Here is a 15,221-nt window from a genome sequence, read left to right as displayed (position 1 = left end):
CGGGACCCACGGGGGTGCCCCCTGTGTCTCCCCCACATGCAGGCCCCAAGCAGGAAACCGTCAACGACTTCTGGAGGATGGTCTGGGAGCAGAAGTCGGCGACCATCGTCATGCTAACCAACCTGAAGGAGAGGAAAGAGGTAGCGGCTGACTCGAGGCCTTTCCCGGGTCTGCGGGCAGGCGGGGGTGGGGGTGGGGGGCGCAGGGGTTACCACTTCCTGTTCCTGCTCAGAAAAGAAAAGAAGAAAGAAAACTCCCCGCTTTCTTTGCAGAAGAAAGAAAAACTCCCCGCTGACTCCCCCAGGCCCCTCGCAGTCCAGACCCGCCCGCAGGGACTCTGGCTGCGGTCCCCCGTGGCGCCGGCCCGCCGTGGTGGGGGGGGCAGCGGGTTCAGGATTTAGGGGGTTAGAGTGTGGGGATGAACACGCCGGGCCTCAGATCCTGCCAAAAGGATTTCCTGGTTTTCAACACATTTGACAAACAAGGTAGACTGAGGCGTGTTGACCCCCGGAGCATGCGCGGGCTGCCGTGTGTGCCGTGGCGTGGGCGCGCGCGGGCTCCTGTACAGAGGAAAAGGGAAGCGCCACTGCGGGATGGGGTGCCAGGAGGGGTGCGTGGGTGAGCCCCAGGCAGCCCAAGTCCACTGCAGGGCAGGCCCCGGACAATAGGGCCCGGAGGTGCTGGCCGGGAGGCGCCCCAGTGCCCGGCCCAGGCCTGCCTTGTGCGGGGGCTCGGGACGGGGCTCGGGCCGGCTCACAGCATCACCAGCGCCTTCGGGGCCCTCACTGTCAGCTGCGGGGACACAGGCCACCCCCCCCCCCGCAGAATAGACCAGAACAGAGCCATGAAGGAGGGGTCCCAGAGGTGGGAGCCGCCCCCAGACCACAGTCCAGGCCGGGGGCAGGGGCTGCTCCAGGGATGCCGGTGGTGCCGGCGGGGATTCCACCAAACCCAGCTGGAGGGAGGAGGCGGGCAGGTGGCGTGTGGGCACCAGGGGAGACTGGCGGCACCTCAGGGAACCGCTGGTGTCCGTGCCCAGTTGGGGGCACCACAGGGCGCTCGGCGGCGAGCAGACACGCGTGTCTGGAAGTTCACGACCCCCGATGAAGGAAGAGTCGGGCTAGAGGGAGCGGGCTCGGGGGCCGGGCCTCCTTCCCGGCCTCCACCGCCCGGTGCTCTGCGGGGCTTCCGTGGTCCACGCTCACGCCCAGGGCCTGCCCCCGTGTGGGACTTGGGCTGCTGGAGGCGCCGTCGCCCGGGGTCACTCTGGCTGCTAACCTGAGGGTCAGGGCAACGGTGGCGCAGGCAGGCGCGGGCCGGGGCGGCAGCCTCTGTCCTGCCACGCGGCCTGGCCCTGGCGGTCTCCCCGCTGACGCGTCATCTCCCCGTGGGGACCCGCCGGCGGCCCCGCCCGAGCCTGGGCCCTCGGCGGGCGGGCGGGCGAGGGGCTCCAGCCCCGTGGCGCGGGCACTGAGTCACTCCACGAGGAGGCGCAGGAAAAGCCGCCCCCGCCCTTTCCGGCCGAGGCTCCGTGGGGCCTGCGTTCCGCCACCACCGCTGCTTCCCCGGCGCCCGCGTGCCCGTTCGCTCGGATGTGTTCCCCGGGGCGCCGTTGTTTCAGATTTTCTTCTCGATGCCTCTGCTCCCGCCTTTGTTTTGTGGTTGGCACGTGGGTGTTACCCGTCCTCCTGCGCCGAAAGCGGCCTCTTGCTCGGGCCGGCGCTGCCTGTGTCATCAGCTCGTTGGCCCAGGGGGCGGCTCTCCCTTTGCGAGGGTGGTTTTGTATTTGGAGGAGCTGGGACAGGGCCTCCCAGCTGTGCTCGGGTCTCTGGAAACAGACAGGACTAGCGGGGGCCTTGGGGGGACGCCTACCCCTTTCTGTGCTGGAGGGGTGCAGCGGAGGCCCCCAGGGCTGAGCAGAAGCCAGGCCGCTCAGCCCCCCACCCACTGCCCGGGGACGGGGGGCTGAGGCCTCTCCGGGAGCGTTGGGTCCCCTGGGACCAGCCTTTCTGGGTCTTGTGAACGACGTGAAGCGTGAGGCCGGGACGGAAGCAGGGGTAGGACAGCCCCCGCCCCGAGCGTGCCGCGGGCCCGTCCTCGCTGCTCTCCCTCCGCGCCCTGCCGGCCCTTCCATGTCTGTGACTGGCGCTGCCTGCTCCTGCCCTGCCTGTCCCTGTGCCGATGGGCTCATTTCTCAGGAGGTTCCCTTTTCTTCGCCGCTGTGGGCGCGCCTGCAGCATCCTGGCTGCGTTGTGAAACACGGGCACCGCCTCTGCCCTCTACCCCGAGAGGCGGGGGTGTCCCACAGCCCCCACGTGAGCGGGGCAGGGGGTCAGAACCAGCCCCAGCGGCCTTGGGAAAGCCTCTCAAGGCGAGACTCTCGGGGTGTCACAGCGTCTCTAGGGGGCAGAGACTGGCCCAAAGCAGGGCCTACGGAGGGGCAACTTCAGGAGGCGCCAGGGCCGGGATGGGGCGTCTGTCCTGAGGGTGTGGGCGTCACTCAGGACGCCGCTCCGTAACCTGCAGGCCGCCTTTGCTCATAAGACCTTCCCCCAGCTGGACCCTGTGGCCGCGCAGCTCCTGGTCCGAGTTCAGGCTGAGCTGTCCGGTGCTGGCAGGACTGCTGACCCTCAGTGTCAGCCCAGGGCGAGGGAGGAGGGTCCCCCGGAGTTCACAAGCCCCCGCTCACGGAGGACCCTCCTCAGCGTGGGGCCTGGAGCACCGCCCCGGCCTGGGAGGTCGTGGGGGCAGCTGGTCCACGCCACCGCCCCCTGCCGGTCTCAGGTCAGCATCCGGCCCAGAGGGCCCATCCCCCCTCAGCACCTGGCTGGGCCAGTGAGCTAACCTGTCTCTGGTTGCCGAGCAGGGACACTCCTGCCAGATCCAGCAGGAAGTGTCAGGGGACACCAGGCTGACTTGGGGCCGCCCAAGGCCCCAACTCTGAAGGGCAGCAGACCCATCGCCACTGCTGAAGTCAGAGCAGGCTCCGGTGGCCATGTCCAGGCTGCAGGTGGCGCGGCAGGAGGCCGCCCCATTGTCGCGGGGCCCGGGACTCTGCCCTGGGCTCAATAGGCCGTGGGGATGCAGGCAGCGAGGGTGAGCCCCCACCAACCCAGCACCCCTGAATGCCCTCACAGGAGAAATGCTACCAGTACTGGCCGGACCAGGGCTGCTGGACGTACGGGAGCATCCGGGTGAGCGTGGAGGACTGCGTGGTTCTGGTGGACTACACCATCCGCAAGTTCTGCGTCCAGTCGGTAAGTGTCCCCAGCGCTGGCCTCCGGCCAAGGGAGTCCCCAAGAGCACCAGGCCGCGGGAGAGCCAGCGCACACCAGGCCCGCTCTCCCGGAGCTGTCCAGCTGCCCCTGGGCCGGGCACAGAGCCGAGGGCCGGGCCTGGTAACAAATTCTGGGCGGCCCTGAGGGCTCAGGTGTCCTGGGAGCAGGCCGTCATTCTCCCTAAACTGAGACACTTTGGGGGCTGGAAGGTGCTGTTGGTGCTGACAGGGCCAAACCTGCTGCCCCGCGGTCTCCGGACTGCGTCTGGCTGTCCTGGCCTGGTCCTGGGGCCCGTGGACCCTGCTCTGCTGCCCCGGGCGGCCCTGGTGCGGGGTTCAGAGGGGGTGGTAAGCTGGGCTCTGCACGCGGGGCATCCTGCCAGTGCTGGCCCTCCCTGCACATGCACGCACGGCCATGCACGTGTGACGCTGGGTGCTGGCGCCCTTAGAACATGGGGTTGGGGGTGGCGCGTCCTGCCTCACGTCTCCTGTGTCCCCAGCAGCTCCCCGACGGCTGCAAAGCCCCACGGCTGGTCTCCCAGCTGCACTTCACCAGCTGGCCCGACTTTGGGGTGCCTTTCACCCCCATCGGGATGCTGAAGTTCCTGAAAAAAGTGAAGACACTCAACCCCGAGCATGCCGGGCCCATCGTGGTGCATTGCAGGTACGCCCAGGCCGGGCATGGGGTAGGCCCTGACAGGTGCGGGCCGTGCAGGGGGGGGGACTTGCCAGCCCCCGCCTGCCCACCAGGAACACATGTGTCGAAGCAGGTCCTGAAACAATCATTTCTCCAGAATGTGTGCCCTTGCACACCTGGACACCCTCGGGTGTCCACACCAGACAGGGTGAGCCGTAGTGACGGCACCTGCAGCCCCGCTGCGGCTGGGTCTAAACCCCCCTCTGGCTGCAGAGCAGAGTCTCTGGTAGGCCTTGCACCCAGGTCTGTTCTCTGAGATGAGGGCACAGCACCAGGAAAGTCCCGATGCTCAGCTCCCTGCCCCTCAGAGCATGCTCAGCCACCGCAAAGATGCCTGCCATGTCCTCTCTGCCCCGCTTTACCTTACGGGCCAAGGCAGGGAGTCCTGGAGTCCTGGGGAGAGGGCTGGAACCTGGCTCTGCCCCTGGGGACAGGGTATGAAGCAACCATGCAACACGCTTGGGTCCAGCTCCCTCCCCTGGAGAACCTAAGTGCCACCTGCCCAGGAGCAGTCACTGTCACTCGGCCCTGAGACTCCCCCAGCAGCTGCACGGGGGCGTGGCCCAGGCCTGCTCCGTCCCCAGCAGTGGGGTCCTGCGCTCAGACTTGTAGCAGCCGGTGGTCCGCGCCGCCTCTGCCAACACCTGTGTGGCAGGAGTACCTGCAGCTCTGTGTGGGGTCCTGAGGTCCCTGGCGGGGCCGTGATCCTCGGGAGGCACCCGTCTGTAACCCCTGCATATCCAGGGGTGAATCCAAGTGGTGTCCACTTTGTCGGGGGAGAGCCTGGATGGAAAGCCCAGGTGGGGTTCCCCTGAACCCCTCAGAGAAGGGCCCCCGTGGCCAAGACAGCAGGGCCAACCACTGCCGAAATATGGTGGCAGTGCAGGAGATGGAGCTGCTCCGCATGGGCCGGGGTGCTGCGGGGAGCCCCGTTCTGATTGGTTCTGATTCTCCAGATCTGTGATGTACGTGAAACCCTCCTGGACGCCTGCCCCTCTCCCTGCACCCCATGGCCCGCCCCCTCCCGGCCCCTCCCGGGGAAGCTCAGCCCCGGCTCTTCACAAAGCGGCCTCGCCAAGGTCGTGTGTGGCCGAGCGCCGGGCGCCCCTGCCTTCTCCCGCGGTCTGTTTGCCGCCGGCTTTAGGACTGGGCAGTGGAGGAGCCAGACCCGCTAGGGAGTTGTTCATTCAAGGGGCGTTCGCTGAGCCCGGCGTGTGCCCGAGTGCTGGGAGCTGGGGTTGAACACCCTGTCTGGTGCAGAGCCAGGGGGACGGCAGGCCACGCGGGGGTCAGCGTCCAGGCGGACAGCGGGGAGTGCGTGGGAGGAAGGAAACCCAACCCGGGGTGGAATCAAGGCAGCATCGAGGCGGCGTCCTCTCAGCAGACACCCCGAGGACCAGCTGGCCTCAGCCAGCCCAGGGGTGAGGCTGGGGCGCCAGAGCGCAAGCTGGTGCCTCCCGTCCCCTTGAGGACCTTGGCGTGCGGGCCAGCAGGCCTCTGCCCGCGGGACCCCTGACTTAAACAGGGGCTTTAGAAAAGCTACTGCGTGACACTCTGCGTCACCCAATTGCACGGTGGTGGCGCTGGAGGAAAAGTGGCGGCCGGGCTCCCACGCGGCCCCCAGAGCTCAGGGAGCCTTTCCGCGGGGCCCTTGGCAGAGGCTCCAGGTCACTTTCCCGAGGTCGGGGCGCCCTCTGGCCGCGGCGTGTGGAATTGCTCCCGGGCGGAGGCCAAGTCCCAGGAGGGGGCGTTTCCTCCAGCCCCAGGCGGTTCCGAGGCCCCATCCCTCACTTCAGAGGACGTGACTCAGGCCTGGCTCTCTCTTTGTCCCGAAGCGCGGGCGTGGGCCGGACGGGCACCTTCATAGTGATCGACGCCATGATAGACATGATGCACGCCGAGCAGAAGGTGGACGTCTTTGAGTTTGTGTCAAAAATCCGCAATCAGCGCCCACAGATGGTTCAGACGGACGTGAGTAACAGCCCCCAAACACCCTCCCCCGAGTCCAGCCGCCGTGCCGGCGCGAGCTGGACAGAGCAGCCCTCCGCTCCCGGCACGGTGGCCTCTCCCCAGGGCCTGCGGCAGGGGGAGCACCCTTGGCAAGGCCGCTGCCCGGTTACCGGGACACGTGGTCTACCAGCCCCGGCCCGGCTCGCCCCGAGGCCTCCCTGCCGGGACAGGAGGAGGAGAGGGGCCTGGGCCCGCTGACTGGCCTGCGCTCTGTCTCCCAGATGCAGTACACGTTCATCTACCAAGCCCTGCTGGAGTACTTCCTCTACGGCGACACCGAGCTGGACGTGTCCTCCCTGGAGAAGCACCTGCAGACCCTGCAGGGCCCCACCACCCCTTTCGACAAGATCGGGCTGGAGGAGGAGTTCAGGGTGAGCCTTGCCCCTCAGTGGGAAGGGAAACGGGTCCCTGCAAGGCGAGCGTCCCTCTTGATCGGCCCCCAGGGCCCAAAGCTTCCCAGAGGAGGAAGAGCCGAGGGCGGCCAGAGCTCAGCAGCAGCCCACAAAAACCAGGGTGTCCTGCGGACGTTGTTGTCCAAGATTCGGGGGAGGGCTCAGGAGAGGGCTGGAACTGGGACCCAGGCTTGCTCTTGTCAGGTGCCCTTGACAGTCGTTCGGTTATAGGGTTGAGGGTTTGCTCAGGAGTATCAGGGCCTCAACTGCATGATTTTGTCCTTAACCCAGAAACTGACCAATGTCCGGATCATGAAGGAGAACATGAGGACGGGCAACCTGCCGGCAAACATGAAGAAGGCCAGAGTGATCCAGATCATTCCCTGTAAGGACACCCAGGGCCGTGTGGAGCAGCCTGGGGCTGTGAGGGGGAGCCTGGGGCCGTGGGGCAGCCTGGGGCTGTGTGGTCCACCCGGTAGGACACAGGAGGGTCAGGCCAGCATCACCCTGTACTGCAGGGATCAGAGCAGGGCACTACCTAGCCCAGACTGGGGCCTTCAGGGGGCTGCATCAGGCTGCTGGGCAGGGGAGACCGGCCTGTGAGCAAGGCATGAGCCAGCTGGCCCTGTGTGGCACTGCTAGGGACCTGGGCTTAGAGGTAGCAGAGGGAAAACTTCCTGGAAGCAGAGAGATTTGCTTCAAGCATGGCTATGCCTCCTGAGCCAACTCTCCTTCAGCCCCCACTGCACCTCCAGGGCTTACACAGAGAGGGCTCAGGCCACGCAGCAGGGCCTGCCAGTGCTACCCACTGGGGCAGTGTGGAGTAGCCTGGGGCTGTGAGCAACCTGGGGCCGTTTAAAGCAGTCTGGGGCCGTGTGGAGCAGCCTGGAGCCGTGTAGAATATAGCCTAGGGCTTTGTGGAGCAGCCTGGGGCCGTGTGGAGTAGGCTGGGGCTGTGTGGAGCAGCCTGGGGCCGTGTGAAGTAGCTTGGGGCCACATGGAGCAGCCTGGGGCCGTGTGGAGTAGCCTGGGGCCGTGTGGAATATAGCCTGGGGCCATGCAGAGCAGCCTGGGGCCATGTGGAGCAGCCTGGGGCCATGTAGAATATAGCCTAGGGCCACGTGGAGCAGCCTGGGGCCATGTAGAATATAGCCTGGGGCCACGTGGAGCAGCCTGGGGCCACATGGAGCAGCCTGGGGCCGTATGGAGTAGCCTGGGGCCGTGTGGAATATAGCCTGGGGCCATGCAGAGCAGCCTGGGGCCACATGGAGCAGCCTGGGGCCTTGTGGCGCAGCCTGGGGCCGTGTGGAGCAGCCTGGGGCCGTGTGGAGTAGCCTGGGGCTGTGTGGAGCAGCCTGGGGCTGTATGAAGTAGCTTGGGGCCGTGTAAGCAGCCTGGGGCCCTGTAGTATATAGCCTGGGGCCGTGTGGAGCAGCCTGGGGCCGTGTGGAGTAGCCTGGGGCTGTGTGGAGCAGCCTGGGGCTGTGTGAAGTAGCTTGGGGCCGTGTAAGCAGCCTGGGGCCCTGTAGTATATAGCCTGGGGCCCTGTAGTACATAGCCTGGGGCCCTGTAGTATATAGCCTGGGGCCCTGTAGTACATAGCCTGGGGCCCTGTAGTATATAGCCTGGGGCCGTGTGGAGCAGCCTGGGGCCGTGTGGAGCAGCCTGGGGCCTCGTGGAGCAGCCTGGGGCCATGTGGAGTAGCCTGGGGCCATGTAGAATATAGCCTGGGGCCGCATGGAGCAGCCTGGGGCCTTGTGGCGCAGCCTGGGGCCGTGTGGAGCAGCCTGGGGCTGTGAGGGCCCAGAGGACAAAGCCTCTGGCTGTGGGGCTGGCAAGGAATGGGCGGGAGTGGAGTCTGGACACTGGCCTGCCTGAGGTCCTGCGTGAGGTAGGGTGTGGGTAGGGGGCAGTGGAGACAAATGCCCACAAGCAGCAAGCAGGGGTACACTTGCTCCCCAGGAAAGAGGCAGAGCCAAGGAAACTGCCAGGAAATGGCGTCTCGGGCAGGGGAGCCTGGAGGGTGAGGACAGAGCCTTGAGGCGGACGCAGACCCCTGAGGAAGCCGCGGGCTGCTCTCACCTCAGGCTCCGGGGTAGACCGTGTGCAGGGCTGTGGCACCTCCCGCAGCCCCCAACCCCGGAGACCCCAGGAAAGCCCCCTCCCGGCTGGCCACGCCCCTTCTCTCCTTAATGTGGCGTCTGTTCATGCATCAGCTCCCGTCCTGAGAAATGAAAGGGTAACTGGGGGGTTTCCAGAGCTTTCCTAACAAAGCACAACTCCCCTGGGCCACTTTCTACCCCAGCTGACAAAGCGAACCTTCGGAGAGTTGACTGACTTAGCGACTTTATTAGCAAGTGTTCTGTGCCAGAAGCCCCGGGAGCGTCGCGCGCAGGGTGGGGTGTCCTGCTAACGCGGGGCGCGCTGCCTTGCAGATGACTTCAACCGCGTGATCCTGTCCATGAAGCGGGGCCAGGAGTACACGGACTACATCAACGCGTCCTTCATCGACGTGAGTGCCAGCTCATCGCCCGCTCAGAACCCCCACCAGAGACCCCCATTTCACGAGCAGAATCACGTGCTTAAAACGTAACAGTGAGCTTCGGAAACAGGGCAGAGGCCTGCGGAGTGTTAGCTGTTCCCATTCTGCTCTTAACGTACGCTTTGCTTCTCCCCTCCGGTAGCGCCAGGTACCTATGGGTGCTCCCGCATGCTTTCCTGGCCCCTGCAACACGTCCCACGCGGACGTCCAGGACACACGGTCTGGGCTGGCTGAGGAGGGGGTGGTGTCGGAACACGCAGATGAGAAGGCTGTGCCCGAGGTCATTTGGGCCCTAGCAGAGGAGCCGGATTCAAGCCTCTCCCACTAGCTGCACGCCCAGGCCTGCCCGCCCTGCCGCTGGCTGGCTGTAAGCAGCAGAAACAGGGTTGCAGCTCCCGGTGCTTTGGCAGGTGGACACCAGCAAGTGGGCATCCCTAACCTCCACTCAGATGCCCTGGCACTAAGGTGGGGCGCCTTCTCCTGTGCCCTGAGTGCCTGCAGGGGGGCTTGTGCCCTCCCAGAGTCCTAATATCCGTCCTGTCAGGGTTGGGGTGCGGGCGGCATCTCATCCTCTGCTCCCCCCCGCAGGGCTACCGACAGAAGGACTACTTCATCGCCACCCAGGGGCCGCTGGCGCACACGGTGGAGGACTTCTGGAGGATGGTCTGGGAGTGGAGGTGCCACACGATCGTGATGCTGACGGAGGTCCAGGAGAGAGAGCAGGTCAGGGCCTCCTCCGAGAGCAGCTGGGCACTCAGGGGCCCGGTGCAGCCCACGTGGCCACAGCTTCTCACCGTGTACACCTTGCTGCCGACTGTCCGCAGGCCAGCTGCTTGCCGGAGAGTCTGGCGGGAAAAGGCTTCATTTCATTTCCTTGGGGGTTTCTGTTGTGAACCCTAACTGCCCCCGGCCTGTGTTCTTAACCTGTCTTGAAATCCCACCATTTTTGTATTGTCTACAGACGCAAATCTGACCCCTTCAGACAAAGGCCCTGATACATGTGCCTGTTTCATTCACATATTGTCCTGGTGGAATTGCGTGAGTTAGATCTCCCCCTTCACCAGGGCTCCAGCACAGCCTTTTGCACTTTATTTAGTGACGTAGTAAATGCTGGTGAACCCACATCCAGCTGAAAACCAGCCTCCCCTCAATAATGCCCATCTCTCCAGGAGCTTCCCCCAGAGGGGGCCGCAGGCCTGCGTTTGCGTCTCAACTCCTTGCAGCTTTAGTTGAGCTCACACAGACTCACATAATTCATCTTTCTCAAGGGCCCATTACGGTGGTTTTAGCATATTCAGAGCTGCGCAACATCATCGCTACCTAATCCAGGAAATTTGCATCGCCCCAAAAAAGAAACCCCATTCCCATTAGCAGTCACTCCTTGTTCCTCCCCCCACACACCCCTGCCACTGCGAATACACTTTCAGTCCCTGGGGCTGTGCCTGCTCTGGACACTCCTGTCCGCGGGGTCCTATCACAAGTGGTCTATGGCAATGAGGACATTCACTTGGCAGAGTCCCCAGGTCCCTCCACGCCTTGGCGTGAATCAGTTCTTCATTCTTTACATAGACAAGATTCCACTATATGATACATCATGTTTTGCTTATCGTTCATCAGGTGATGGGCAGTTGGGCTGTTCCCACTTCGGGGAGATTAGGAATGATGTCACGAGCACGTGTGTTTGGGTGTGACTCCATGGCTCCAGGCAGATGCCAAGGAGCGGGGCCTCCGGCCGCGTCACAGCTGCCGTGCAAGCTCACGTCACTTGACGTTCGGAGGCTTGGCCAGCGGCTTTCCAAAGCAGCTGCCCTGTTTTACATGCCCACCAGCAGGGCACGGCGGTTCTGATTTCCCCCGGCTTGTTACTATTTGTCTTTTTGATTAAAGTCATCCTGGCAAGACGCATTCCTTGCTTTTTAAAAATGCTTTTAAAATGATTTTTATTTTATTAAGCTTCAAGACTGTCGGCCACAGCACACGGCCCGTGCCCGAGGGTGGGCCGGGGGCATGTCAGCCCTGGCAGGACACAGGTTAGGGACCCAGGTTCATGTTTCCCATAATGAAATCAATTTTCCCAGCTCCTCTTTGTGATGACTCCTCTTCCTGTCTGTCATGTACCTCAGCTCCAGGGAACTATGTGTGTTTCCGGAATCCGTTCTGTCCCCTCTGCAACAGGCATTGGAAAAACACGTTTAGTAACTGGAGAGAAATTCTGCATCGTGTGGAAAGGGCTAGAAGCGCAAGAGGCTGACGTTTGTATTTTCTCCCCAAGGATAAGTGCTACCAGTACTGGCCAGCAGAGGGCGCCGTGACTCACGGCGAAATCACCATCGAAATCAAGAGCGACACCCTCTCGGAGGCCATCAGCGTCCGGGACTTCCTGGTCACCTTCAGCCAGGTATGGAGCCAGCCCAGGAGCTCGGCACCGCGGCCAGGCGGCACCGCGGCCAGGCGGCACCGCGGCCTCGCTCGGCGCGTCACCTGTCTTGTCCCGGACATCACCCCTCCAGCCTTCCCGGGGGGCCACGTCCAGAACGGTCAGCGGGAGCTCCACAAAAGTGGACCTCCGTGTGGCCGCCTCCCTGCTGGAGGGAGAGGCTGGGGGCAGGGTGGCCAGCTCCCAGAGCCAACCTCTGTCCCCAGCCCCCACCCAGGGATGTCAGGCAGGAGGACATTACCCATCCAGGGCTCCCGCCATCACCCATGCCCTGGGTTCTGGATCGTGCTCCCTAGCACCGAGTGGGAGCTCTGGGGACCCCAGAGCCTGTGGTTGTCCCGTGGTTGAGGGGACCTGTGGTTGTCCTGAGTTCTGCATGGTCAGCACAGCGTAACCCCATCTGCCCAAGAGCAGGGTTCTCCTCCCGCCCCCCCGGGAACGGGATGGCCCAGGGTCACCAGACTCGGAAAACTGCACATCTCCAGCCTCCTTTTAGAAGAACTGAGCCCGTTTCTTAAGAAAAGCTGACCAGGGTCCCATAAAGGGGTCCACTGGGGACTGGTGGGGTCTGTTGGAACCTGGTGGGGCCCCAGGGGGCGTCCCCTGGCTACCCTGCCCCACCCGCACTCAGCGGGAAGGCTGCTCCCTCCTCAGGGGAGCACAGCCCTCAGAACACCTGATCCGGACCTCAGGCCAGCCGGGTGGACCTGTCAGGCACCAAAGGCCCCGGGAGGGGTGGCCCGGGTCTGCCCCAGGTGGGCAGGGGCGTGTGCCCAGGCGCACTGACCGCCCTGTTCCGCCACAGCCCCTGGCCCGCCAGGAGGAGCAGAGCCGGCTGGTGCGCCAGTTCCACTTCCACGGCTGGCCGGAAATCGGGATCCCGGCCGAGGGCAAAGGCATGATCGACCTCATCGCCGCGGTGCAGAAGCAGCAGCAGCAGACGGGCAACCACCCCATCACTGTGCACTGCAGGTACGCGGCGGCACCCCGGGGGGCCCAGAGCAGCCCCGCCGCCTCCTTAGGCTGCTCCCTGGGGAGCATCAGTCCTCAAGCCAGCGCCTGTCTTGAGTGTAGGCCCGGCTCCTCGTTCCCGGGAAGGGCTGCCGTCTGACCACCCCCGACAGAAAGACCCTGTGTCTAAACACCCCTTCCAGTCCACGTCATGCTTCCCGGAAGCACCAAGCCCAGCGGCAGGGGCTGGGCCTGGACCACCCTCCCAAACCTGAACCTGGGGGGAGAGTTTGCGCTTCTGACAAGTTCCCGGGGGTACCAACGCTGGCTCCCGGACCCCGCTTGAGCACCCCCAGAAGGAAGGGAACGTGTTCGCCAGCTGGTCCTGGCGCCCCACGAGCCAGCTGGTAGCAGGAACCAGGCCAGGGTGTTAGGAATTCGGCACCTGCCGGCCTCTGCAAGCCGCACAGAAGCGCTCTCGGCGCCGTGCTCTCGGGGCGGGCTCCCCGGCGGGCCCGGCTGCTGCATCGAGCGTGTTCTCTCCGCAGTGCCGGGGCAGGGCGGACAGGTACGTTCATCGCCCTCAGCAACATTTTGGAACGAGTGAAAGCTGAGGGGCTCTTAGACGTGTTCCAAGCTGTGAAGAGTTTACGACTTCAGAGGCCACACATGGTGCAAACCCTGGTAAGGAGCTGAGCGGTGCTCCCGCGGGTCGGGACTGCTGTCTCGGGTGTGATGCGTGTGCATTGGGGGCTCCGCTGTGTGAGGAGGGCGGAAGGTGAAACTTGCAGGGGAAAGAGTCAACTGGAACTTTTCACAGCAAAGCTGTGCAGACCTCCTGGGGTCTGTCCCTAAGACGCCCCAGACCCGGTGGGCAGAGCCCCCGACAGCGGCTTCTGTGTCCGTGTGAACAATTCTGCGGCACCCGGTGTCCATAGGAACGTGCCCCTGCCCAGCTCCAGGGCAGCGGCCACTCCCGTCCCGCCCCGTGGCCCCCCTCGCTGCTGTGACCAGGCAGTGGCTCTGCCCACAGCGCCCGAAAGCGAGACCCCCCGGCGGGGTTGAGAAGAGACTTCAGCTCATTTGCAAGCTGACTGGCGAAGAGGTCGGAGAGAAATCAAACCTACTCCAGTTCCGACAGGGAATGAGGTTGGGGTGACACAGGCTTCGGGAGTTAAATTTACAAGTTGAGAAAAGGAAGTTAAATTTACAAGTTGAGAAGCTGGTTCGGGCTGCAGGACGTGACTTGGGTGCACGTGCCGTGCCAGGAGAAGGCCGCGCTCTCCTCGTGGTCCAGGGGAGGCCCCGGACGGCGTCGGTGCTGCAGACTCGCATCAGGGGCTCGTGCCCAGCGGGCCTGGGTGGTCGGCGGCAGCACGTGTGCGTGGTCAGGTTTAAATTTCCCTCCCAAAATTCACTCTTCCTCCTGAGGACTGGCTGGCCAGGCGGATGCATCCGTGGCTGGAAGTGGGGATCTGTTATTTGCTCCCCAGCAACCTTTCCGCCCTCTCGGGACCAGCTTCTAGCTGAGACGCAGGCTGCACCTCGGGGTCCTCCCCCTGCCCCCGGGACACTTTGTGCTCAGGTTGCGGAGACTCCCAGGGGCCTCTTTAAAAAGCCCCTCAAAGTGCTTCCCGCCTCTTTCATTGCTTCTTGTGGAGCCCGTGGCTGGTGGGGTCACTGCCCCCCGCAACGTACACGGGCGCCCCCACCCCGGAGAGCGCCCAGGAGTGACATGACCCGCCAGCGTCCGGGAGTTGGGTGTCTGTACAGGGAAGCCTTTGTCCTTTTGAACTCTAGTGAATTTTGCATAAAACAATGTCATCTTCGTAGATTACATTTAGGCTTAAATCTCTATTTTTAGGTTAGTTAACTTCTGTAGACTGCTTTTTGTGACATGAGGACGTCTATCTGAGCTTAAACACTCTGTGTTTTTTCAGTTTGAATATAGTTGTTTTCTCATTGAAATATGAGAACCAGAGGCCTTTTCTCAGTGTTCTACAATATACTGGTATTTTCTATGTAGAAAAACATCTTTATTTGGAAATTTCTATGTGCCTGCTAACTAAAGTACATAGCAGGTGCCGACATGTGCAAGCGTGTATGGTATTTTAATACGTAACAGATAGTTTATGTCTTCTTTTTGAATGCATCTCCTCAGTTAATGAGTCAAATGTTTTTAATATAATTTTAATGTCCTCTTGGTTTTCTTTTGCAGGAACAGTATGAATTCTGCTACAAAGTGGTACAAGATTTTATTGATATATTTTCTGATTATGCTAATTTCAAATGAAAATTCCTGCCTTAAACTATTTTTTAATTTAATGGTCAGTGTATTTTGTAAAAATCATGTTAATTTATTTCATAGTTCACATTAATATCCTTCCTAATTTCTTTGTATATATTTTGTTATGCTTTAAAGTCTACCTACTGTAAAGTTATTAAATTTAATGACTCCTTTTAAAAACTGGAATAATGTATTAAGGTCACATAATATCCCACAAATGATCTATTTCTGCTAACATCGTAAATACCTTAAAGTTTCATTAGATTCAAGTCGTTTAATTTCTCACATTCAGCGCCTCTCCACGCGATAGCTCTTAAAGTGCCAAGTGTGCTCAGGCTGGATACGAAACACCACGTTCATTAGGCGAGAATCAGAAATTGCTGGAAACTCCCTTTCCTGACACCAACTCACAGCCCTGGCCAGCGGCGTGTGGTGAAGTCCAGCCCTTCGGGGGCTTCAAGGCAGAGAGGCTGGACGCATCCTCAGCCCCATGCGCTTCATCCTTACACTTCAAAGGCCCGAGTCTGACGGCCTGAGCCCAGTGGAAGCACAACAGAGCAGGTGGCCACGTGGAGAGGCGCTGGGGCCGCCAGGCAGGGCGTCGCAACTGCCAGTGGTCAGGTTGCCC

General features: G+C 62.4%; 1 protein-coding gene across 5 annotated transcripts in view; it reads left to right on the top strand.

Moving 5' to 3' along the window:
• Window positions 1-14,599, top strand: part of PTPRE (protein tyrosine phosphatase receptor type E) — a gene marked incomplete at both ends in the record, with an annotated part of 100,939 nt that extends 86,340 nt beyond the window's left edge. For 4 of the 5 annotated variants that reach the window (XM_084245762.1, XM_084245765.1, XM_084245764.1 and 1 more), the window contains 12 exons: window positions 43-140; window positions 3,138-3,257; window positions 3,778-3,941; window positions 5,810-5,945; window positions 6,206-6,355; window positions 6,668-6,761; window positions 8,812-8,888; window positions 9,507-9,641; window positions 11,191-11,316; window positions 12,161-12,327; window positions 12,855-12,990; window positions 14,525-14,599. In XM_084245762.1, the coding sequence (XP_084101888.1) occupies window positions 43-140; window positions 3,138-3,257; window positions 3,778-3,941; window positions 5,810-5,945; window positions 6,206-6,355; window positions 6,668-6,761; window positions 8,812-8,888; window positions 9,507-9,641; window positions 11,191-11,316; window positions 12,161-12,327; window positions 12,855-12,990; window positions 14,525-14,599 (1,478 nt within the window). The remainder of the gene's footprint in view (window positions 1-42; window positions 141-3,137; window positions 3,258-3,777; window positions 3,942-5,809; window positions 5,946-6,205; window positions 6,356-6,667; window positions 6,762-8,811; window positions 8,889-9,506; window positions 9,642-11,190; window positions 11,317-12,160; window positions 12,328-12,854; window positions 12,991-14,524) is intronic. The other variant, XM_084245763.1, reaches the window with a different exon arrangement.
• Window positions 14,600-15,221: the final 622 nt, after the last annotated feature.

The sequence above is a fragment of the Talpa europaea genome, assembly GCF_964194135.1.
Source record: "Talpa europaea genome assembly, chromosome: 10".
Taxonomy (NCBI): domain Eukaryota; kingdom Metazoa; phylum Chordata; class Mammalia; order Eulipotyphla; family Talpidae; genus Talpa; species Talpa europaea.
This window is presented reverse-complemented; position numbering and strand designations above follow the sequence as displayed.